The sequence below is a fragment of the Bombina bombina genome, chromosome 4 (genome assembly GCF_027579735.1).
Source record: "Bombina bombina isolate aBomBom1 chromosome 4, aBomBom1.pri, whole genome shotgun sequence".
Taxonomy (NCBI): Eukaryota; Metazoa; Chordata; class Amphibia; order Anura; family Bombinatoridae; genus Bombina; species Bombina bombina.
Window position 1 is genome coordinate 484,105,573 of NC_069502.1, and position 25,325 is coordinate 484,130,897.

The 25,325-nt window shown below is 39.3% G+C and overlaps 1 protein-coding gene across 1 annotated transcript in view; it reads right to left on the bottom strand.

Annotated features, from left to right (window-relative positions):
• GCLC (glutamate-cysteine ligase catalytic subunit) overlaps positions 1–25,325 on the bottom strand; it is a gene marked incomplete in the record, with an annotated part of 285,087 nt that overhangs the window by 64,720 nt on the left and 195,042 nt on the right. The window contains 1 exon segment of the mRNA XM_053710384.1: positions 3,561–3,642. Within this exon segment, the coding sequence (XP_053566359.1) occupies positions 3,561–3,642 (82 nt within the window).

Consider the following 25,325-nt stretch of genomic DNA (forward strand, 5'->3'; position numbering starts at 1 on the left):
TAAAAAAGTTCAAAGCTCTTATCTTACCAGCCCTGAAAAGGGCCATTTGCGGGGTATGCCCCAATGAATTCAGCTCTTTTGCCTGTAAAAAAACCCCATACAATACCCCCCCCAACATTACAACCTACCACCCACATACCCCTAATCTAACCCAAACCCCCCTTAAATAAACCTAACACTAAGCCCCTGAAGATCTCCCTACCTTGTCTTCACCACACCGGGTCCCTATCTGTCCAGAAGAGCCTCCGAAATCTTCATCCAAGCCCAAGCGGGGGCTGAAGAGTGACGTCCATCCTCCGGCTGAAGTCTGGATCCAAGCGGCAAATGAAGAAGTCCATCTTCGGGAAGAAATCTTCATCCTATCCGGGCAGAAGAGGACATCCGGACCGGCAAACATCTTCATCCAAGCCGCATCTTCTATGTTGTTCCATCCGATGACGAGCGGCTGATCTTGAAGACCTTCCGGCGCGGATCCATCCTCTTCGTTCGACGTCCAACTGAAGAATGAAGGTTCCTTTAAGGGACGTCATCCAAGATGGCGTCCCTCGAATTCCGATTGGCTGATAGGATTCTATCAGCCAATCGGAATTAAGGTAGGAAAATTCCGATTGGCTGATCCAATCAGCCAATCAGATTGAGCTCACATTCTATTGGCTGTTCCGATCAGCCAATAGAATGCGAGCTCAATCTGATTGGCTGATCCAATCAGCCAATCGGATTGAACTTGAATCTGATTGGCTGATTCCATCAGCCAATCAGAATTTTCCTACCTTAATTCCGATTGGCTGATAGAATCCTATCAGCCAATCGGAATTCGAGGGACGCCATCTTGGATGACGTCCCTTAAAGCAACCGTCATTCTTTAGTTGGACGTCGAACGAAGAGGATGGATCCTCGCCGGAGGTCTTCAAGATCAGCCGCTCGTCATCGGATGGAACAACATAGAAGATGCGGCTTGGATGAAGAGGTTTGCCGGTCCGGATGTCCTCTTCTGCCCGGATAGAATGAAGATTTCTTCCCGAAGATGGACTTCTTCATTTGCCGCTTGGATCCAGACTTCATCCGGAGGATGGACGTCACTCTTCAGCCCCCGCTTGGGCTTGGATGAAGATTTCGGAGGCTCTTCTGAACAGATCGGGACCCGGTGTGGTGAAGACAAGGTAGGGAGATCTTCAGGGGCTTAGTGTTAGGTTTATTTAAGGGGGGTTTGGGTTAGATTAGGGGTATGTGGGTGGTGGGTTGTAATGTTGGGGGGGGTATTGTATGTTTTTTTTTACAGGCAAAAGAGCTGAATTCTTTGGGGCATGCCCCGCAAAGGGCCCTTTTCAGGGCTGGTAAGGTAAAAGAGCTTTTCTATTTTAATTTTAGAATAGGGTAGGGCATTTTTTTATTTTGGGGGGCTTTGTTATTTTATTAGGGGGCTTAGAGTAGGTGTAATTAGTTTAAAATTGCTGTAATATTTTTCTAATGTTTGTAAATATTTTTTTATTTTTTGTAACTTAGTTCTTTTTTATTTTTTGTACTTTAGTTAGTTTATTTCATTGTATTTATTTGTAGGTATTGTATTTAATTTATTTATTGATAGTGTAGTGTTAGGTTTAATTGTAACTTAGGATAGGATTTATTTTACAGGTAATTTTGTAATTATTTTAACTAGGTAACTATTAAATAGTTATTAACTATTTAATAGCTATTGTACCTGGTTAAAATAAATACAAAGTTACCTGTAAAATAAATATAAATCCTAAAATAGCTACAATATAATTATAATTTATATTGTAGCTATATTAGGGTTTATTTTACAGGTAAGTATTTAGCTTTAAATAGGAATAATTTATTTAATAAGAGTTAATTTATTTTGTTAGATTTAAATTATATTTAAGTTAGGGGGGTGTTAGGGTTAGACTTAGCTTTAGGGGTTAATACATTTATTATAATAGCGGTGTGGTCCGGTCGGCAGATTAGGGGTTAATAATTGTAGGTAGGTGGAGGCGACGTTGGGGGCGGCAGATTAGGGGTTAATAAATATAATAATGGGGTCGGCTGTGTTAGGGGCAGCAGATTAGGGGTACATAGGGATAACGTAGTTTGCGGCGGTGTACGGAGCGGCAGATTAGGGGTTAATAATAATATGCAGGGGTCAGCGATAGCGGGGGCGGCAGATTAGGGGTTAATAAATATAATATAGGGGTCGGCGGTGTTAGGGGCAGTAGATTAGGAGTTCATAGGGATAACGTAGGTTGCGGCGGTGTACGGAGCGGCAGATTAGGGGTTAATAATAATATGCAGTGGTCAGCGATAGCGGGAGCGGCAGATTAGGGGTTAATAAGTGTAAGGTTAGGGGTGTTTAGACTCGGGGTTCATGTTAGGTGCAGACTTAGGAAGCGTTTCCCCATAGGAAACAATGGGGCTGCGTTAGGAGCTGAACGCTGCTTTTTTGCAGGTGTTAGGTTTTTTTTTCAGCTCAAACGGCCCCATTGTTTCCTATGGGGATATCGTGCACGAGCACGTTTTTGAAGCTGGCCGCGTCCGTAAGCACCGCTGGTATCGAGAGTTGAAGTGGAGGTAAAAATGCTATACGCTCCCTTTTTTGGAGCCTACCGCAGCCCTTCTGTGAACTCTAAATACCAGCGGTATTTAAAAGGTGCGAGGAAAAAAAAGCATGCGTAGCTAACGCACCCCTTTGGCCGCAGAACTCTAAATCTAGCCGCATGCTTGCACCAGTGTTTGAAGCTATTGACCATAAGGTACCAGCAACCTTAAAGGGACATAAAAACAGATTTTGGGCTAGATTACAAATTGAGCGCAAAATATTGCTTCCGCGAATATATACATATATATTTGTATATACACATATTAACACATACAAAAAGGTACAAAAACACACACACACACACACACAGTATATATATATATATATATATATATATATATATATATATATATATATATATATATATATATATATATATATATATATATATATATATAAGCATATACATATATATTTACTGGGAACACAAAGTCCCAACAGACAATATAAAAGCAACTTTCAGCCCTCATAACTGCTTCTTGCAGTGATTTTATCAAAAAATAAAATGCACACCACTGTATTCTGGGGCATATTTGGGGACATTTATCAAATTAACCAGAGATCTGATCACTTTTCTGAACGCTAATTTTTACCGCGAGCTTGCGGTAGCTATAACCAGTCACTTGTAATGGCTAGTTATTTATCGTGCACCCATAATTTGCCCATTTGTGGGCACACAATATATTAGCACTTCACTTGTAATCTGGCCCTTTGACGTCAGCTAAAAATAAGCCCAAAAAGCCTGTCCACATTTCCTATAAAAGTGTAAGCCTATAAAAGTATGCTGAGGCTCTATAGTGCCAGGATATGTTTCTAAGCAGTTTTGCAATATACTCAACTTGTAATTACTTAAAAACTTTTACTATTTTTGTGTACCTCAAATGTATTTAATGTTATATCCTTAGAATGTACTTAATTTTAGTTTTATTAGACTTAACTTGCTGTAACAAACATTTGCCTTAAATACCTTTACAAATATCCTTCTTGAAATAGAACATCCCCTGTCTCACTGCATCACGTTTCTGGGCCACCTTCATATTTTCATCAACCTGCACAACACAATTTTGAGAAGAGAAAAGGGGGTCATTCATGTTTATTATAAACTAATACAAAAAAACATAATTTATGCTTACCTGATAAATTTATTTCTCTTGTAGTGTGTTCAGTCCACGGGTCATCCATTACTTATGGGATATATTCTCCTTCCCAACAGGAAGTTGCAAGAGGATCACCCAAGCAGAGCTGCTATATAGCTCGTCCCCTCACATGTCATATCCAGTCATTCGACCGAAACAAGACGAGAAAGAAAAAACTATAGGGTGCAGTGGTGACTGGAGTTTTAATTAAAATTTAGAACTGCCTGAAAAAAAGACAGGGCGGGCCGTGGACTGAACACACTACAAGAGAAATAAATTTATCAGGTAAGCATAAATTATGTTTTCTCTTGTTAAGTGTGTTCAGTCCACGGGTCATCCATTACTTATGGGATACCAATACCAAAGCTAAAGTACACGGATGATGGGAGGGACAAGGCAGGAACATTAAACAGAAGGAACCACTGCCTGTAGAACCTTTCTCCCAAAAACAGCCTCCGAAGAAGCAAAAGTGTCAAATTTGTAAAATTTTGAAAAGGTATGAAGTGAAGACCAAGTTGCAGCCTTGCAAATCTGTTCAACAGAGGCCTCATTCTTAAAGGCCCAGGTGGAAGCCACAGTTCTAGTGGAATGAGCTGTAATTCTTTCAGGAGGCTGCTGTCCAGCAGTCTCATAGGCTAAACGTATTATGCTACTAAGCCAAAAAGAGAGAGAGGTGGCCGAAGCCTTTTGACCTCTCCTCTGACCAGAATAAACGACAAACAGAGAAGAAGTTTGCCGAAAATCTTTAGTTGCCTGTAAGTAGAACTTCAGGGCACGGACTACGTCCAGATTATGCAAAAGACGTTCCTTCTTTGAAGAAGGATTAGGACATAATGAAGGAACAACAATCTCTTGATTGATATTCCTGTTAGAAACAACCTTAGGTAAAAACCCAGGTTTAGTACGCAGAACTACCTTGTCTGAATGAAAAATCAGATAAGGAGAATCGCAATGTAAGGCAGATAACTCAGAGACTCTTCGAGCCGAGGAAATAGCCATCAAAAACAGAACTTTCCAAGATAAAAGCTTAATATCAATGGAATGAAGGGGTTCAAACGGAACACCCTGAAGAACTTTAAGAACCAAGTTTAAGCTCCACGGAGGAGCAACAGTTTTAAACACAGGCTTAATCCTAGCCAAAGCCTGACAAAAAGCCTGGACGTCTGGATTCTCTGCCAGACGTTTGTGTAAAAGAATAGACAGAGCAGAAATCTGTCCCTTTAACGAACTAGCGGATAAACCCTTTTCTAAACCTTTTTGTAGAAAAGCCAATATCCTAGGAATCCTAACCTTACTCCATGAGTAACTCTTGGATTCACACCAATATAAATATTTACGCCATATCTTATGGTAAATTTTTCTGGTAACAGGTTTCCGAGCCTGTATTAACGTATCAATAACCGACTCCGAAAAACCACGCTTTGATAGAATCAAGCGTTCAATCTCCATGCAGTCAGCCTCAGAGAAATTAGGCTTGGATGGTTGAAAGGACCCTGAATTAGAAGGTCCTGCCTCAGAGGCAGAGACCATGGTGGACAGGACGACATGTCCACTAGGTCTGCATACCAGGTCCTGCGTGGCCACGCAGGCGCTATCAGAATCACCGATGCTCTCTCCTGTTTGATCCTGGCAATCAGTCGAGGTAGCAACGAAATGGTGGAAACACATAAGCCATGTTGAAAACCCAAAGGGCTGCTAATGCATCTACCAGCACCGCTCCCGGGTCCCTGGACCTGGATCCGTAACAAGGAAGCTTGGCGTTCTGGCGAGATGCCATGAGATCCAGCTCCGGTTCGCCCCAACGAAGAATCAGTTGAGCAAACACCTCCGGGTGAAGTTCCCACTCCCCCAGATGAAAGGTCTGGCGACTTAGAAAATCCGCCTCCCAGTTCTCCATGCCTGGGATGTAGATCGCTGACAGATGAAAAGAGTGAGACTCTGCCCAGCGAATTATCTTCGAGACTTCCAACATCGCTAGGGAACTCCTGGTTCCCCCTTGATGTAAGCCACAGTCGTGATGTTGTCTGACTGAAATCTGATGAACCTCAGTGTTGCTAACTGAGGCCAAGCTAGAAGAGCATTGAATATTGCTCTTAATTCCAGAATGTTTATTGGGAGGAGTTTCTCCTCCTGAGTCCACGATCCCTGAGCCTTCAGGGAGTTCCAGACTGCACCCCAGCCTAGTAGGCTGGCATCTGTTGTTACAATCGTCCAATCTGGTCTGCGAAAAGTCATTCCTTTGGACAGATGAACCCGCGACAACCACCAGAGAAGAGAATCTCTGGCCTCCTGGTCCAGATTTAGTAAAGGGGACAGATCTGAGTAATCCCCATTCCACTGATTTAGCATGCATAGTTGCAGCGGTCTGAGATGTAGGCGCGCAAATGGCACTATGTCCATTGCCGCGACCATTAAGCCGATTACTTCCATGCACTGAGCTACTGATGGGCTTGGAATGGAATGAAGGACACGGCAAGCATTTAGGATTTTTGATAACCTGGACTCTGTCAGGTAAATCTTCATCTCTACAGAATCTATAAGAGTCCCTAGAAAGGGAACCCTTGTGAGTGGGAACAGAGAACTCTTTTCCATGTTCACTTTCCACCCATGAGACCTCAGAAATGCTAGAACTATCTCTGTATGAGACTTTACATTTTGAAAACTTGACGCTTGTATCAGAATGTCGTCTAGGTACAGAGCCACCGCTATGCCTCGCGGTCTTAGTACAGCCAGAAGCGAGCCCAGAACCTTTGTAAAAATTCTCTGGGCCGTAGCCAACCCGAAGGGAAGAGCTACAAACTGATAATGCCTGTCTAGAAAGGCAAACCTTAGGTACCGATAATGATCTTTGTGAATCGGTATGTGAAGGTAGGCATCCTTTAAGTCCACTGTGGTCATATACTGACCCTCTTGGATCATGGGTAGGATAGTTTCCATTTTGAACGATGGAACCCTTAGGAATTTGTTTAAGATCTTCAGGTCCAAGATTGGCCTGAAGGTTCCCTCATTTTTGGGAACCACAAACAGATTTGAGTAAAAACCTTGCCCTTGTTCTGTCTGCGGAACCGGGTGGATCACTCCCATTACTAAGAGGTCTTGTACACATCGTAGAAATGCCTCTTTCTTTATTAGGTTTGTTGATAACCTTGACAGATGAAATCTCCCTTGTGGAGGAGAAGTTTTGAAGTCTAGAAGGTATCCCTGAGATATGATCTCCAACGCCCAGGGATCCTGGACATCTCTTGCCCAGGCCTGGGCGAAGAGAGAAAGTCTGCCCCCCACTAGATCCGTTTCCGGATAGGGGGCTCTTTCTTCATGCTGTCTTAGGGGCAGAAGTAGGTTTTCTGGCCTGCTTGCCCTTGTTCCAGGACTGGTTGCCTTTCCAACCCTGTCTGTAACGAGTAGCAGTCCCTTCCTGTTTTGGAGCGGAGGAAGTTGATGCTGTTCCTGCCTTGAAATTACGAAAGGCACGAAAATTAGACTGTTTGGCCTTTGGTTTGGCCCTGTCCTGAGGAAGGGAGTGACCCTTACCTCCAGTAATGTCAGCAATAATTTCTTTCAAGCCGGGCCCGAATAAGGTTTGCCCTTTGAAAGGAATATTAAGCAATTTAGATTTAGAAGTTACATCTGCTGACCAGGATTTAAGCCATAGCGCTCTGCGCGCCTGGATGGCGAATCCGGAGTTCTTAGCCGTTAGTTTGGTTAAATGCACAACGGTATCCGAAACAAATGCATTAGCTAGCTTAAGGGCTTTAAGCTTGTTCATAATCTCATCCAATGGTGCTGTGCGAATAGCCTCTTCCAGAGACTCAAACCAGAATGCCGCTGCAGCAGTGATGGGCGCAATGCATGCAAGGGGCTGTAATATAAAACCTTGTTGAACAAACATTTTCTTAAGGTAACCTTCTAATTTTTTATCCATTGGATCTGAGAAAGCACAACTATCCTCCACCGGGATAGTGGTACGCTTGGCTAAAGTAGAAACTGCTCCCTCCACCTTAGGGACCGTCTGCCATAAGTCTCGTGTGGTGGCGTCTATTGGGAACATTTTTCTAAATATCGGAGGAGGGGAAAAGGGCACACCGGGTCTATCCCACTCCTTGCTAATAATCTCTGTAAGCCTTTTAGGTATAGGAAAAACGTCAGTACACACCGGTACCGCATAGTATTTATCCAGCCTACATAATTTCTCTGGGATTGCAACCGTGTCGCAATCATTCAGAGCCGCTAACACCTCCCCTAGCAATACACGGAGGTTCTCAAGCTTAAATTTAAAATTTGAAATTTCTGAATCCGTGAATCCGGTCTCCCCGGATCAGATCCGTCACCCACAGAATGAAGCTCTCCGTCCTCATGTTCTGCAAATTGTGACGCAGTATCGGACATGGCTCTCGTGTCATCGGCGCGCTCTGTCCTAAACCCAGAGCTATCGCGCTTGCCTCTTAACTCAGGCAAATTAGATAATACTTCTTTCATAACATTAGCCATATCATGCAAAGTGATTTGTAAGGGACTTGATGTACTTGGCGCCACAATCTAACGCACCTCCTGAGCGGGAGGCGAAGGTACTGACACGTGAGGAGAGTTAGGCGGCATAACTTCCCCCTCGTTGTCTGGTGATAATTTCTTTACCAGTAAAGACTGACTTTTATTTAAAGTAACATCAATACAATTGGTACACATATTTCTATTGGGCTCCACATTGGCTTTTAAACATAATGAACAATAGAAAAAACGCTGCAGCGCTTTTTAAAAACACAAAAAAACTGTCACAGTTGAAATAACAATGAACTAATTCAGTTATAGCCAACAATTTTAACAGTAAATGTATGAATTTAGCAGAGGATTGCACCCACTAGCAAACGGATGATTAACCCCTCAATACCCAAAAACGGATAATCAATTTAAGATTTAACGCTTTTATCACAGTCAAACACACTGTCACAGGTCTGCTGTGACTGATTACCTCCCTCAAAAATGAATTTTGAAGACCCCTGAGCTCTCTGGAGACGTCCTGGATCAAGGAGGAAGAAGCAAGAAGACTGTGCTAGAATTTTAACTGCGCAACAAGGCGCTAAAAAAGGCCCCTCCCACTCATATTACAACAGTGGGAGACCTGTAACAACGGTTTCTATGCAGAAATATACGTTAGCCATATGGAAAAAAATCATGCCCAAAAAGATTTATCACCAAAGTACCTCACAAAACGAATAACATGCCAGTAAACATTTTAAAAACAACTTTTCCAGTGTTATGCAAAGTTATCACTAAGCCTGCTACCAGTCGCTTCTACTGCAGTTAAGGCTCATACATTTATTTCAGTATTAACAGTATTTTCTCAGTCAAATTCTAGTCCCTAGAAAATAACTCAACTGCGCATACATTTATCAGCCTGATACCAGTCGCTACTACTGCATTAAAGGCTGTACTTACATCATATGGGTAACAGCAGTGTTTTCTTAGTCAATTCCATTCCTAGAAAATATTACTGCACATACCTCATTTGCGGGGGACCCCACATGCTATTCCCTTTTCTCAAGTTACCCCACTCCTCAGAATGTGCGAGAACAGCCAGTGGGCCAGTGGATCTTAGTTACGTCTGCTAAGATCATAGAAAACGCAGGCAGATTCTTCTTCTAAATACTGCCTGAGAGAAAAAAACAGCACACTCCGGTGCCATTTTAAAATAATAAACTTTTGATTGAAGAATAATTAGGTAAAAAACTCCTATCTCCTCTCGCGACCTCCTTCTTTGTTGAGACTTGCAAGAGAATGACTGGATATGACATGTGAGGGGAGGAGCTATATAGCAGCTCTGCTTGGGTGATCCTCTTGCAACTTCCTGTTGGGAAGGAGAATATATCCCATAAGTAAAGGATGACCCGTGGACTGAACACACTTAACAAGAGAAATAAGGTTGCAACACTTATGCCACTGTGACAAAGCAGACCAGACTAAAGATATATCTAGTGTGAAAAGAACTATGGAGTCAATCACAATCCTTTAATAACACTCATTTAAAATTGTTTTCAACAGCAAATCACCATTAGAGTCTTTGAGGATTTTGTAGATAAATCAGTTAAAGTTTTTCTACAGGATTGTGATTAACCCCTATATATTATATGCTGATGATACCCAAATCCATCTTTTCATTTCCGGATATCTCAGATTACCAATGACAGAGCAATTTCCTCTTGGATGTCTTAGTGCTTCCTCAAAACTCAACCAGTCTAAAATTAATCATCTTCCTAGACACCCCAAACCAGACATTTCTCTTAGTGTAGGAGACCATTCTCAACACCTCATCTCAGGTCTTGCTGTCATAGTTGACTCTGAACTCATATTCATTACATATATACAAGCGCTTTGCAAATGTTGCCGTGCACGCAAAGCAAAATTTCCAGAATTTGCCCTTTTCTAACCCAAGCAACTACAAAATAATTCCCTCATTTTATCACATACTAAACTACTGCAACCTACTACTAAATGGTCTTCCCAAATTCTGCCTCTCCCCCCTCCAATCTGTCAAATGCTTTATCTAGATCTCATCCACCTGAGTTGCCAATCTACATCTGTCGCCTTGCTCTGCCAGTGCCTACACTGGCTCCACTTACACTTTATAATACAATTTAAAATATTAATCCTAACCTATAAATCACTCAACTTTAACTTTATCTCCAACTATATTTCCTCACTAATCTCCAAATGCTCCCCAGCCTGCCTTCCTCCACCAACCTTTGAACAACGTCTCTCCACTCCTATTATTTATTTTACCCTCTCTTGCCTTCAAGACTGCTCAGGTGCTGCTCCTGTCCTCTGGAACTATTTACCCTGCTCCATCCTTGTAAAGTTTCAGGAGCTCTTTGCAAACCAAACTATTTAAAGAGCCTTACAAACACTGCTAGAACTGCTTTTTATGATATGTCAGTATATACCAGGGTTATAAATATAATTTATTTATATTATTCTTTAAAATAACCTCCAATAAGAATGCATATACGAAACAATTGAAATTATTTTTATTCCTAAATTCTTGAGATTAGTTACATTTATAAACACATTGAAATATATTAAGTAGAGACTAGCTTTGAATCAACTATGCATGCTTATTCCGTTACAATATGCTAACAGATCCTAAAAAAAATAAATAAGATACCTTTAAAATTAACCTTACTCACAATGAGTCACATTAAAATACCACAATAAAATACCAGAATATGGACCCGTAACTTCAGTGTTTAGATAAACAATATACCAAGATACTTCACACAAATCTTAATGGGTCTCAATAGATTTAATATAGCTTTCAAACAAGTATAATTAAGTTATTTAGCCCAAAAATGATTCTATATAACTTCAATTAAAAACATCATAAAGTGTATATATTAATAATGCAAACAGCCAATTTATATGAGATTCCACAATAATAAGCCTGACTTAGAGGTATGAAATACAAAATACCTTTATCTAGCAAATAAGATTACTTAGCATTAATGTTACTAGTTAAAACTACACAGGACTATGGATATAAACTTAAAATACCAATTGTGTTTTTTTAAATTATCAGCTGCAATCTAACTGTAGCAACAAAATAGCTTTGATTTAAATATAAAAGTATCAAACAACCATTTATACGTTACCAAACAACCAAATGAGTGCTACGCTTCCAGAATTTCTTGTGGGTCATCTAAGAAGGATTTATCCACTTTGCCCAAAGGTACAGGCCTCAAAATGTCATCTTCCTTTGCTCAAGAAAAAGTGTCCCAAATTGGCAGAGAATATACTTGGCACCAAAACCTGTGTATTTTTCTCTCCAAAAGTTATGCTTTGAGTCTGTGTGTCTAACGTATCGGGGATAATCAACTCTTGCATGCAAAGTGGTTCCCCCTGATGAAAAACCTGTTTCTTTTGCATATAGTTAGCCCTCAAAAAGAGTTCAGTCCTAGACCCAGTGACTGTATATCTCCACATGGGGTTATTCATTTTATCACCCATCTTGGGCAGGAAACATACACATCTGAGGGCTCCATAATGCTAATATTTACCCTTTGGTCTTATCTACACAGAAGTCTAAGTCCTTTGTTCTTGACTTGTCTTAAGCATGAAAGGGCAGGGGGCTATAGTGAGATCAATTCATATCAAATTAGATATTAGCCAGAAATGAAAGATTAGATTATGTAATACTTCTGTAGGTTATTTAATGTTAGTTCACAGGTACCCTGACACATCATAACCAAAATGTACTCTCAACCTGTATACAATAAGTTCTCCCAAGATGGGCCCTTGTCCTCCAGTACCAACTAGTTTTGTTTAGTCTGTATCTTACCATAAATCTTTGTCTTGTATACCCCTACCTTTTGTACAAGCAATTAATCATTTTTTGGTGCTATATAAATAAGAATACTAATAATGTTTTACCTCCATAAAAGGGTTACACAGATAGTTATAAAGTCAGCTACATATCGGCAATGACCTGCTGATCCTAAGCTGAACATGGCTGGCGATTGATAACTATGCATATATGAAGCCCCTTATTGGCTTACTATATGTGTTTAGCTCCAGATTAGTAGTGCAATACAGTGCTGGAGCTGACTAAGTGCTTAAACGCTTAAACTTTTTTCTGTGCAAGCAATAATACAATACTCTTAAATATCTATTATTAGTATTTATAATTAATTATCTAATTATATATATATATTCCAAAAAGTCAATTTATAAGAACTATTAGAAATGTACAGGACAAGGATATGCAAGAAATTAGACTTGAGGAAATGGCTAACAAATTTAAAGAGAGAGGATATCCCCCATCTATGATCACTAGATGTAAAAATGAAGCTCTACATGAGAAAAGTGTTAAACCAAAGAAGAACAATAAACGTATATTTTTTTCTTCAGAATTTAATACACATAGTGATCATATTGCTAATATCATTAAAAAACACTGGTATCTTTAGGGTAAGTTTAACCCTCATATATCTGAATTTCAAGCCCCCCCTATACACTCATACAGACTAGTTAAAAATATTAGGGATACCTTAGTTAAGGCTGAAATTGGCAGTACAAACACCAGTAGGATTACCTATCTTACTACCCCCAAAAAGGGCTCATACCCGTCTTCATTGTGCACAATGTAATGCTATGATAAAAGGTAAACACATAGCACAAACCAATGACTGAAAAAATCAGGAAATTAATGGGTACTATACCTGTGACACAGACTTTGTAGTCTACCTATTAAAATGCCCGTGTGGGAGGGGCTATGTAGGGGAAACTACACGCCCCATTAGAGATAGGATTAGTGGGCATAAATCTTCAATTAGATGCCAAGACAAAACCCTTCCAGTTTCTTCCCATTTTCTTGAAATGGGACACACTGTCAGCCAACCCAGGTACCAAATAATAGATCATATCCCTAAACTTAGGAGAGGAGGGAATAGGGAACTTGAACTCAAAAGAGAGGTATGGTGGATTCAACAACTAAAAACTCTACATCCAGTAGGTCTGAATAGAGATTATGATCTCTATTTGTTTTTATAAATTTTATCTTTCCTCATATATATATATGCATTTTTAATTTTGGATATCATGATTAAATTTTGCAGCACTGCTCATGTGTTTAACTTTACCTATGTACTTAACATTTTTGTTTAGACTTAGAAAATTTTCTGTTTTTCTACATGTGTAATTCATGAATTGGCCCAATAGATGGCAGTAGTAATCTCTATCAATGGTCAAAAATTTTTTAGCCAATATGGAGTTAATATGTTTGTAATTAAGCCATCTGGCCCATTTAAAGCTGTGCTGCAGAGTAATCCATAGCATGATTAAGGGTCTGCGTTACCCAAAACGTTGCTGTCTGTTAATTTTGTCACCTTAATAAAGGTTTTTTCACTTTTAAAGAAACAGTGCTGGAGCCATTCACTTTTTTCCTTTTGGAGATATATATATATATATATATATATATATATATATATATATATATATATATATATAATAATTATTAAAAAAACAAAAGCTTATAATGTCCCACGTATATTTGATTTGATGTCAAAATAACAATTACCCCATACCAACTCACCAGAATTCCTGCATGCACAAATCATATGGCAGCTCAGTTGATTATGGTTTTGTTCTCTAATCCTTACCATCCATTACAAGAGATACCATCTTAATTTGTAAAACACTAAAAGTACATAAACAATACAATGGGAAACTCTGGTTGAACATGCAATTGGAAACAAGAGTTTCATAGGCTTCTAATGGGTGTTTCTGCAGTGATTTTCACAGACCTTTACGGAATTAATAAAAGATATGTGGCAAAGTGAAAGTAAAATAATGATCTTTAGGGAAAGAAGATATACACAGTCAATAAAAAGGCAAAACAGGACTATTATTTGATCTAGTATTGCTGCTGATGACGATGATGCGGACTGCCTGGTCTTTAAAAGGAAGTTTATTTTCATTTAAAGGGACAATCAACATCAGAATTGTTGTTGTTTAAAAAGATAGATAATCCCTTTATTACCCATTCCCCAGTTCTGTATAACCAACACGGTTATATTTATATACTTTTTACCTCTGCGATTACCTTGCATCTAAGCATCTTCTGACAGCCCCTGATCACATGACATTTTATTTATTATTATCTATTGACTTGCATTTTAACCAATCCGTGCAGTGTCTGCCACAAGCCACAGGCGTGATCACAATGTTATTTATATGGCTCACATGAACTAGCTCTCCCCTGTTGTGAAAAGCAAATAAAAAAGCATGTGATAAGAGGTGGTCTTCAAGGGCTTAGAAATGATCATATGAGCCTTCCTAGATTTATCTTTAAACTAAAAATATCAAGTGAACAAAGCAAAATTGGTGATTAAAGTAAATTGGAAAGTTATTTGAAACATGAACGTTTTTTTGGGGCTTGACTATCCCTTTAACTACAAAAGAGACAGGAAACACCTTGTAATTACAAGAGATATTTCTTGTATCTTGCTATAGAATAGTGTATCAGCCAAGTCTAAACATTCTTAAAACAAATTAACAGCGTGCATGTGGCAACTAGTTTCCCCCCCCCCAATGGTCAAACAACACCCACTGCTTATTTGGAAAAGCCAATCTCGGCTTGAGTCTGCAGCATGGTAATCATTTTAGTACAAAGTGATTTGTTTTGCAGTCTTATCGATAAAGCCAGTTAGAGAAAGACATGTAGCAGGGTTAACCTTGAGAAGTTAGAATTTCTAGCTCTGGGAAAATCCACAATTTCGAATTTCATGAAAAAGGGGCAAAAAAATAATGAAAATAGATTGCAAAGTTGCTTAGCAACACATTTTATATTAAAATTACTAAGCCCTTAATATCAATCCTTATAATTTACGCTAGTTTTATATTTTTCTAAGTAATGTCGACATTAATGGTTTTAAATGCCCAAACACTTAAAGGGCCACTGTAAGTAAATATTTTCTATGCCTGTTACTAACTAACTACCCCAAATATGCTTTTTATCAATAGCATTTCATTAACATATCTCTACCGTATAGCAGAAATCTTGTCTGCAAATTTAATTGTTTTCCAAACCCACACCGTGGGTATCCTTTGCTCTGTACCAATCAGTTTACAATACCTAGGTTTCAAAATGGCGCTTTAAACACAATTTAATTGGTTTAAGTATTTTGAACACGCAGTGCTGAAAATAGTGGGCAGGATAACGTGACATCATTGGGGAATAAAAGATATAACTTTTATAACGTTATGAAACTTTGTTTTGGAGAAAATATAGGTCAGTAGGTTTTAATTAATGTTTATTAACTTTAATATGTTAGTTGTTTGGCTTAAAAATTATAACAGAAAGTAATCCTTTAACTCTGATAAAAAAATAATCATTCTTATGTCCATATTTCAGCTGTGCACAAGTTTTATAGTTTAAGGTTATTTAATTAACTGTTTAAAACACATTGGGTTAGAATACACGTGGTTTGCTAAAGTTAGCGCTAACTTGTGTGTGTATTACCTGTCGAAAAGTAATATTATAACATCCTTAGGGTTTAGCGTTGTAGGTCTAACGCAGTGGCGGGTTAGCGCACAAGCGATAAGTGTTAGTTTTTTTTAAAGCGCACTCCATTGAAGTCTAAGGGGATAAAACATTAACACGGTCAGGGGTGGAGCATGGCCGCACAGGAGATGGCCATCTACTAGAGAAGCTCTGATGCCCCAATACCTGGATCCGGTGCCTTCACGATAAATGCACAGACTTTAATAGCCGAGAGTGCAGTGGGAACAGCAGCAACGAAACTGGGCACAAGAATAAAGTCGCTACGGAACGCCGGAATGCTGTAAGGAGCCGACAGAGCACAGTGGATAACAGAGGAGACGGAGGCCGCAGCACGTAAGTAAAACAGCATACAAAGTGCGACACGCGGCCTCCGCAGCTTAAACAGATATACCACCCTTTATTTCCACATATGCACAGAGACAACTGATAGTGTGTAAGGCTATAAAAAAGGGCTCTTTACCGGACTTGCATTGTAGTCACTTAATATATAAGGGATTGGCGTCCTCCGAACTTGGAAACTAACATTAAAGTGGTGAGAGAAATAAGGAAAACACTGATACCCTATAAAACAGATACAAATATAATTCAAGCTCCTGGGTGAAGGGCTATGCTTTTGAACCGACAGAAGTAGAACATAACAGCATTCTGTATAGCTGGTACACTAGGGATATAAAAACAAATAGAGGCACAGAACAAACAGACCTCAAACTCTAATGAACACAGGCATCTGAAGCGCCATATTGAAAAATAAACCTAATAGAGTAAAGACTCTTATCAAATATACCTACAGGCAAAGAGCATCGCATATAAACAGCCTATTCATATGACGCTCAACTTACAGAGATATGCCTGCCAAGAAAGCTCAGAAATCTGATACGCCCTCTAAAAACAAGATGATAAATCATTATCTAAAACCAGCAGAAACCAATCACCAAACTCACACAAATGATCTCCCAATGGAGCCTGCAACAAATACAGAGGTATCCCTCTCAATACCAGATGCACAGGCACACTCGGCAGAAATAACCAGAGATCTCATACAAACTCTAGCCACCAAAGAGGATATAAAAACAGCCATGACAGACATGCGTAACATGTTTCAAGACATAAAAAAAAGACATGAAACGTATGGGCCACAGAGTCACTACGTTGGAAGAGAGACACAACGTTACCACCCAAGACATACAACATTTATCACAAATGTCATATAGCCAAGAAGAAACTATTCAACACCTGTTGGATAAGGTGGAAGATTTGGACAACAGGGGCCGCAGAAACAATCTGCGGTTTAGGGGCATACCAGAGACAATCACATCCACAGCTTTACAAGGCTACTTACAAGACCTTTATAGAACTCTTAAAGGAACAAACTCATCGCCCGAAGTAGTTATGGAAAGAGCCCATAGGGCCCTCAGAGCTAAACCGCCAACAAAAGCCCCTCCACGTGATGTAATAGTTAAATTTCTAAACTACAATGACAAAGAAGAAATACTAAGACAAGCAAGACTGAAGCCACAATTCACCCATGCAGGAATACAAATCCAAATTTTTGCTGACATCAGCCCTACCACACTCCAAAAGCGTAGAGAACTGCAGTTTATAACCACAGTATTGTGATCCAAGAAAATACAATATAGATGGGGGTTCCCAGTTAGCATTATAGCTACAAAGGGAGACAAGACGGCAACGTACAGAAAGATGGAGGACATTGCAGATTTTTGTGATACCAGCTCCCAGAAATTATCTACCTTCAAGTGCCAGAAGTCAACCAACTGATTACGTGAGAAGAGAGGAACACAGAGGATCTGATACCAGCATCATCAATCAACCAGCCACAAAAACCACTGAAGACTTGCAGCAACATGCGAACAGCCTCACAACACAAAGTGGTACAAGTCAGCAAAACCACATCTTACCATCGCATCAGGATGCAGCAGTCCAGGATCAGAATGTCTAGAAAATATGAGATACTATATGTATGTAAGACTGAATATACTAACCAGGACATATCTTGCACCTAAACCCTGCTTGAGGAGCCGTGGATCTGGTTGATGGGTAAAGTAGAAAAGTTACTGTTGTTGTTTACTGAAAATGTTTGAAGGTACCATATAAGAAACTGGGTGCTAATGTTTATATTGTTCCGAGGTACTCTTAGTTCTAACTCACAGTAATGTAATGTGCATTGTTCTGAGCTCAGGTTGTACAAATCTTTCAGTAAAATACTGGATTTAAAATACTGTAGAGAGGAAACTACTTAGTTAACAAAACTTAAATGGAGAATAGTTCAAGTTGTACCATCATTGTTCCATCACAGCTTTACCTTTATAAGATATATACACTATGTTCCCCATTCACAAGACACTTGTCAAGTCAGACTCTGGTGTGCATTTTAACAGGTACTATAGATATAATGGCGACACCCCCTCTCAAGCGTGACTGCTAGTCAACGGCATAGAATGAAACCCATCACAAAAATACACTTACGTACAATCCCACTGCGCGATCACTTTAGCATAACTTACTAACGTTAATACAAAAATATCTGGCACTGAAGATCTAAACACTTTTATATTTAAAAGAAGGCACCGCTTCGGGGGAAAGGGATATTTCCTCCAGCTGCATTACACATACTATTGGACCACATAGTAGTTGATAGGGCAAACAAGTCGGTTCACTTGACAATTACATCACTAATTTAAGTATCATACAGACTACTGCAGGGACAACTTCACTTAACACTATAGAACTTTGAGCCACTCACACACCACTTGTCATCTGCGCTAACCAGGAGATGGCAACTCAAGGTAAATCTCAGCACAACCACAAAATACGTTTGATCACAATAAATGCTAAGGGACTAAATAGCCCGGAGTTCTATCGCTTTCAGGGAGCTATACAACCAAGAAGGTGACATCATTTACATACAAGAAAAGCATTTCAAAAGGGGAAGGGAACCCAAAATGATCAACAATAGATATCGTACGGCATACTCAGCATCAGGTCCAACCAAAACAAAGGGAGTGAGCATCTTGATTAAGAACACAATTCTATTTCACCCAACGCACATAGAAAAAGATAAAGACGGAAGGTATATAATAGTTGTAGGCCTATTATACAATAAATACATTACACTAGCTAATGTCTACCTACCCAACCTTAAAGGGACACTGTACCCAAAAATTTTCTTTCGTGATTCAGATTGAGCATGAAATTTTAAGCAACTTTCTAATTTACTCCTATTATCAAATTTTCTTCATTCTCTTGGTATCTTTATTTGAAATGCAAGAATGTAAGTTTAGATGCCGGCCCATTTCTTTCATGTAATTAGCAAGAGTCCATGAGCTAGTGACGTATGGGATATACATTCCTACCAGGAGGGGCAAAGTTTCCCAAACCTTAAAATGCCTATAAATACACCCCTCACCACACCCACAAATCAGTTTTACAAACTTTGCCTCCTGTGGAGGTGGTGAAGTAAGTTTGTGCTAGATTCTACGTTGATATGCGCTCCGCAGCAGGTTGGAGCCCGGTTTTCCTCTCAGCGTGCAGTGAATGTCAGAGGGATGTGAGGAGAGTATTGCCTATTTGAATGCAATGATCTCCTTCTACGGGGTCTATTTCATAGGTTCTTTGTTATCGGTCGTAGAGATTCATCTCTTACCTCCCTTTTCAGATCGACGATATACTCTTATATATATACCATTACCTCTACTGATTCTCGTTTCAGTACTGGTTTGGCTTTCTACTACATGTAGATGAGTGTCCTGGGGTAAGTAAGTCTTATTTTCTGTGACACTCTAAGCTATGGTTAGGCACTTTTTTATAAAGTTCTAAATATATGTATTCAAACATTTATTTGCCTTGACTCAGGATGTTCAACATTCCTTATTTTCAGACAGTCAGTTTCATATTTGGGATAATGCATTTGAATCAATCATTTTTTTCTTACCTTAAAAAATTTGACTTTTTCCCTGTGGGCTGTTAGGCTCGCGGGGGCTGAAAATGCTTCATTTTATTGCGTCATTTTTGGCGCGGACTTTTTTGGCGCAAAATTTTTTTTCTGTTTCCGGCGTCATACGTGTCGCCGGAAGTTGCGTCATTTTTTGACTTTTTTTGCGTCAAAAGTGTCGGCGTTCCGGATGTGGCGTCATTTTTGGCGCCAAAAGCATTTAGGCGCCAAATAATGTGGGCGTCTTATTTGGCGCTAAAAAATATGGGCGTCATTTTTGTCTCCACATTATTTATATATATGTTGTTTTTTCTATTACATATTGCAAGATGTTCCACGTTGCAACTGAGTCAGAAGATACTTCAGGAAAATCGCTGCCCGATGCTGGAGCTACCAAGCTAAGTGTATCTGCTATAAACTTTTGGTATCTGTTTCTCCAGCTGTTGTTTGTATTGCATGTCATGACAAACTTTTTAATGCAGATAAAATTTCCTTTAGTACTGTTACATTACCTGTTGCTGTTCCGTCAACATCTAATTTTCAGAGTGTTCCTGATAACATAAGAGATTTTATTTTTAAATCCATTAAGAAGGCTATGTCTGTTATTTCTCCTTCTAGTATACATAAAAGTCTTTTAAAACTTCTCTTTTTTCAGATGAATTTTTAAATGAACATCATCATTCTGATACTGATAATGGTTCTTCTGGTTCAGAGTTTTCTGTCTCAGAGGTTGATGCTGATAAATCTTTGTATTTGTTCAAGATGGAATTTATTCGTTCTTTACTTAAAGAAGTATTAATTGCATTCGAAATAGAGGATTCTGGTCCTCTTGATACTAAATCTAAACGTTTAAATAAGGTTTTTAAATCTCCTGTAGTTATTCCAGAAGTGTTTTCTCTCCCTGATGCTATTTCTGAAGTAATTTCCAGGGAATGGAATAATTTGGGTAATTCATTTACTCCTTCTAAAACGTTTTAAGCAATTATATCCTGTGCCATCTGACAGATTAGAGTTTTTTGGGACAAAATCCCTAAGGTTAATGGGGCTGTCTCTACTCCTGCTATATTTTTAGCGGATGTTGCTGCAGCTTCAACTTTTTGGTTAGAAGCTTTAGCGCAACAAGTAACAGATCATAATTTTATAGCATTATTATTATTCTATAACATGCTAATAATTTTTGTGATACCATCTTTTGATATCAGAGTTGATGTCAGGTATATGTCTCTAGCTATTTTAGCTAGAAGAGCTTTATGGCTTAAAACTTGGAATGCTGATATGTCCTCTAAGTCAACTTTGCTTTCCCTTTCTTTCCAGGGTAATAAATTATTCGGTTTTCAGTTGGATTCTATTATCTCAACTGTTACTGGAGGGAAGGGAACTTTTTTACCAAAGGATAAAAAATCTAAGGTAAATTTAGGTCTAATAATCGTTTTCGTTCCTTTCCTCACAACAAGGAACAAAAGTCTGATCCTTCATCCTCAGGAGCGGTATCAGTTTGGAAACCATTTCCAGTTTGGAATATATCCAAGCCTTATAGAAACCTAAAGCCAGCTCCTAAGTACCCATAAAGGTGCGGCCCTCATTCCAGCTCAGCTGGTATGGGGCAGATTACGTTTTCTTCAAAGAAATTTGGATCAATTCCGTTCACAATCTCTGGTTTCAGAACATTGTTTCAGAAAGGTACAGAATTGGCTTCAAGTTAAGGCCTCCTGCAAAGAGATTTTTTTCTTTCCCGTGTCCCAGTAAACCCAGCAAAGGCTCAGCATTTCTGAAATGTTTTTCAGATCTAGAGTTGGCTGGAGTAATTATGCCAGTTCCAGTTCTGGAACAGGGGCTGGGGTTTTATTCTATCTCTTCATTGTACCGAAGAAGGTCAATTCCTTCAGACCAGTTCCGGATCTATCAATATTGAATCGTTATGTAAGGATACCAACATTCAAGATGGTAACTGTAGGACTATCCTGCCTTTTGTTTAGCAAGGGCATTATATGTCTACAATAGATTTACAGGCTGCATATCTGCATATTCCAATTCATCCAGATCACTTTTAGTTTCTGAGATTCTCTTTTTAGACAAGCATTACCAGTTTTGTGGCTCTACCGTTTGGCCTAGCATCAGCTCCAAGAATTTTTTCAAAGGTTCTCGGTGCCCTTCTGTCTGTAATCAGAGAACAGGGTTTTGGTATTTCCTTATTTGGACGATATCTTGGTACTTGCTCAGTCTTCACATTTTCACAGAATCTCATACGAATCAACTTGTGTTGTTTCTTCAAGATCATGGTTGGAGGATCAATTTACCAAAAAGTTCATTGATTCCTCAGACAAGGGTAACCTTTTTAGGTTTCCAGATAGATTCAGTGTCTATGACTCTGTCCTTGTCAGACAAGAGAAGTTTAACATTGATATCAGCTTGTCAAAACCTTCAGTCACAATCATTCCCTTTGGTAGCCTTATGCATGGAAATTTTAGGTCTTAGGACTGCCGCATCGGATGCGATCTCCTTTGCTCGTTTTCACATGTGACCTCTTCAGCTCTGTATGCTGAACCAATGGTGCAGGGATTACACAAAGATATCTCAATTAATATCTTTAAACCGATTATACGACATTCTCTGACGTGGTGAACAGATCACCATCGTTTAGTTCAGGGGGCTTCTTTGTTCTTCCGACCTGGACTATAATCTCAACAGATGCAAGTCTTTCAGGTTGGGGAGCTGTGTGGGGGTCTCTGACGGCACAAGGGGTTTGGGAATCTCAGGAGGTGAGATTACCGATCAATATTTTGGAACTTCGTGCAATTTTCAGAGCTCTTCAGTCTTGGCCTCTTCTGAAGAGAGAGTTGTTCATTTGTTTTCAGATAGACAATGTCACAACTGTGGCATACATCAATCATCAAGGAGGGACTCACAGTCCTCTGGCTATGAAAGAAGTATCTCGAATTTTGGTTTGGCCAGAATCCAGCTTCTGTCTAATCTCTGCGGTTCATATCCCAGGTATAGACAATTGGGAAGCGGATTATCTCAGTCGCCAAACGTTGCATCCGGGCGAATGGTCTCTTCACCCAGAGGTATTTCTTCAGATTGTTCAAATGTGGGAACTCCCAGAAATAGATCTGATGGCTTCTCATCTAAACAAGAAACTTCCCTGGTATCTGTCCAGATCCCGGGATCCTCGGGCGGAGGCAGTGGATGCATTATCACTTCCTTGGAAGTATCATCCTGCCTATATCTTTCCGCCTCTAGTTCTTCTTCCAAGAGTATTCTCCAAGATTCTAAAGGAATGCTCGTTTGTCCTGCTGGTAGCTCCAGCATGGCCTCACAGGTTTTGGTATGCGGATCTTGTCCGGATGGTCTCTTGCCAGCTGTGGACTCTTCCGTTAAGACCAGACTTTCTGTCGCAAGGTCCTTTCTTCCATCAGGATCTCAAATCCTTAAATTTTAAGGTATGGAGATTGAACGCTTGATTCTTGGTCAAAGAGGTTTCTCTGACTCTGTGATTGATACTATGTGACAGGCTCGTAAATCTGTATCTAGAGAGATATATTATAGAGTCTGGAAGACTTATATTTCTTAGTGTCTTTCTCATCATTTTTCTTGGCATTCTTTTTGAATACCGAGAATTTTACAGTTTCTTCAGGATGGTTTAGATAAAGGTTTGTCCGCAAGTTCCTTGTATGGACAAATCTCTGCTCTTTCTGTTCTTTTTCATAGAAAGATTGCTAATCTTCCTGATATTCATTGTTTTGTACAAACTTTGGTTCGTATAAAACCTGTCATTAAGTCAATTTCTCCTCCTTGGAGTTTGAATTTGGTTCTGGGGGCTCTTCAAGCTCCTCCTTTTGAACCCATGTATTCTTTGGTCATTAAATTACTTTCTTGGAAAGTTTTGTTTCTTTTGGCCATCTCTTCTGCCAGAAGAGTCTCTGAATTATCTGCTCTTTCTTGTGAGTCTCCTTTTCTAATTTTTCATCAGGATAAGGCGGTGCTGCAAACTTCTTTTGAATTTTTTACCTAAGGTTGTGAATTCTAACAACATTAGTAGAGAAATTGTGGTTCCTTCATTATGTCCTAATCCTATGAATTCTAAGGAGAAATCATTGCATTCTTTGGATGCTGTTAGAGCTTTGTATTATTATGTTGAAGTTACTAAGTCTTTCCGAAAGACTTCTAGTCTATTTGTCATCTTTTCCGGTTCTAGAAAAGGCCAGAAAGCTTCTGCCATTTCTTTGGCATCTTGGTTGAAATCTTTATTTCATCATGCCTATGTCGAGTCGGGTAAAACTCCGCCTCGAAGGATTACAGCTCATTCTACTAGGTCAGTTTCTACTTCCTGGGCGTTTAGGAATGAAGCTTCGGTTGATCAGATTCGCAAAGCAGCAACTTGGTCCTCTTTGCATACTTTTACTAAATTCTACCATTTTTGATGGGTTTTCTTCTTCTGAAGCAGTTTTTGGTAGAAAAGTACTTCAGGCAGTGGTTTCAGTTTGAATCTTCTGCTTATGTTTTCATTAAACTTTATTTTGGGTGTGGATTATTTTCAGCAGGAATTGGCTGTCTTTATTTTATCCCTCCCTCTCTAGTGACTCTTGTGTGGAAAGATCCACATCTTGGGTAATCATTATCCCATACGTCACTAGCTCATGGACTTTTGCTAATTACATGAAAGAAAACATAATTTATGTAAGAACTTACCTGATAAATTCATTTCTTTCATATTAGCAAGAGTCCATGAGGCCCACCCTTTTTTGTGGTGGTTATGATTTTTTTGTATAAAGCACAATTATTCCAATTCCTTATTTTTTATGCTTTCGCACTTTTTTCTTATCACCCCACTTCTTAACTATTCGTTAAACTGATTTGTGGGTGTGGTGAGGGGTGTATTTATAGGCATTTTAAGGTTTGGGAAACTTTGCCCCTCCTGGTAGGAATGTATATCCCATACGTCACTAGCTCATGGACTCTTGCTAATATGAAAGAAATGAATTTATCAGGTAAGTTCTTACATAAATTATGTTTTTTGGTGAACAACCTGGGTTGTCTTTGCTGATTGGTGGATAAATTCATCCACCAATAAAAAAGTGCTGTCCAGAGTACTGAAACCAAAAAAAAGCTTAGATGCCTTCTTTTTCAAATAATGATAGCAAGAGAACGAAGAAAAATTGATAATAGGAGTAAATTAGAAAGTTGCTTAAAATTGCATGCTCTTTCTGAATTACAAAAGAAAAAAATTGGGTTCAGTGTCCCTTTAATCAGCACCAAAAGCTAAAAGCTGTAACACAGAAAATATTAGAACACGGTAAGGGATTGCTGTTTCTGGGAGGAGACCTAAATGTACCCTTAGACCCATCTATAGACACATCAAGCGGCCTCTCCGGCGTGCCCAAAAAAACACTCAAGTCAATACAGTCACAATTTCAGCAGCTAAAGTTGCAGGATATATGGAGGACATTTCATCCCAACGACAGGGATTTCACATTTTTTTCACATCCGCACCAAACGTATTCCAGAATAGATTATATATTGGCAGATACTGTTATTCTATCACTAGTTTACAACTCCACCATAGTCCCCCTCACATGGTCGGATCACGCACCAGTGATC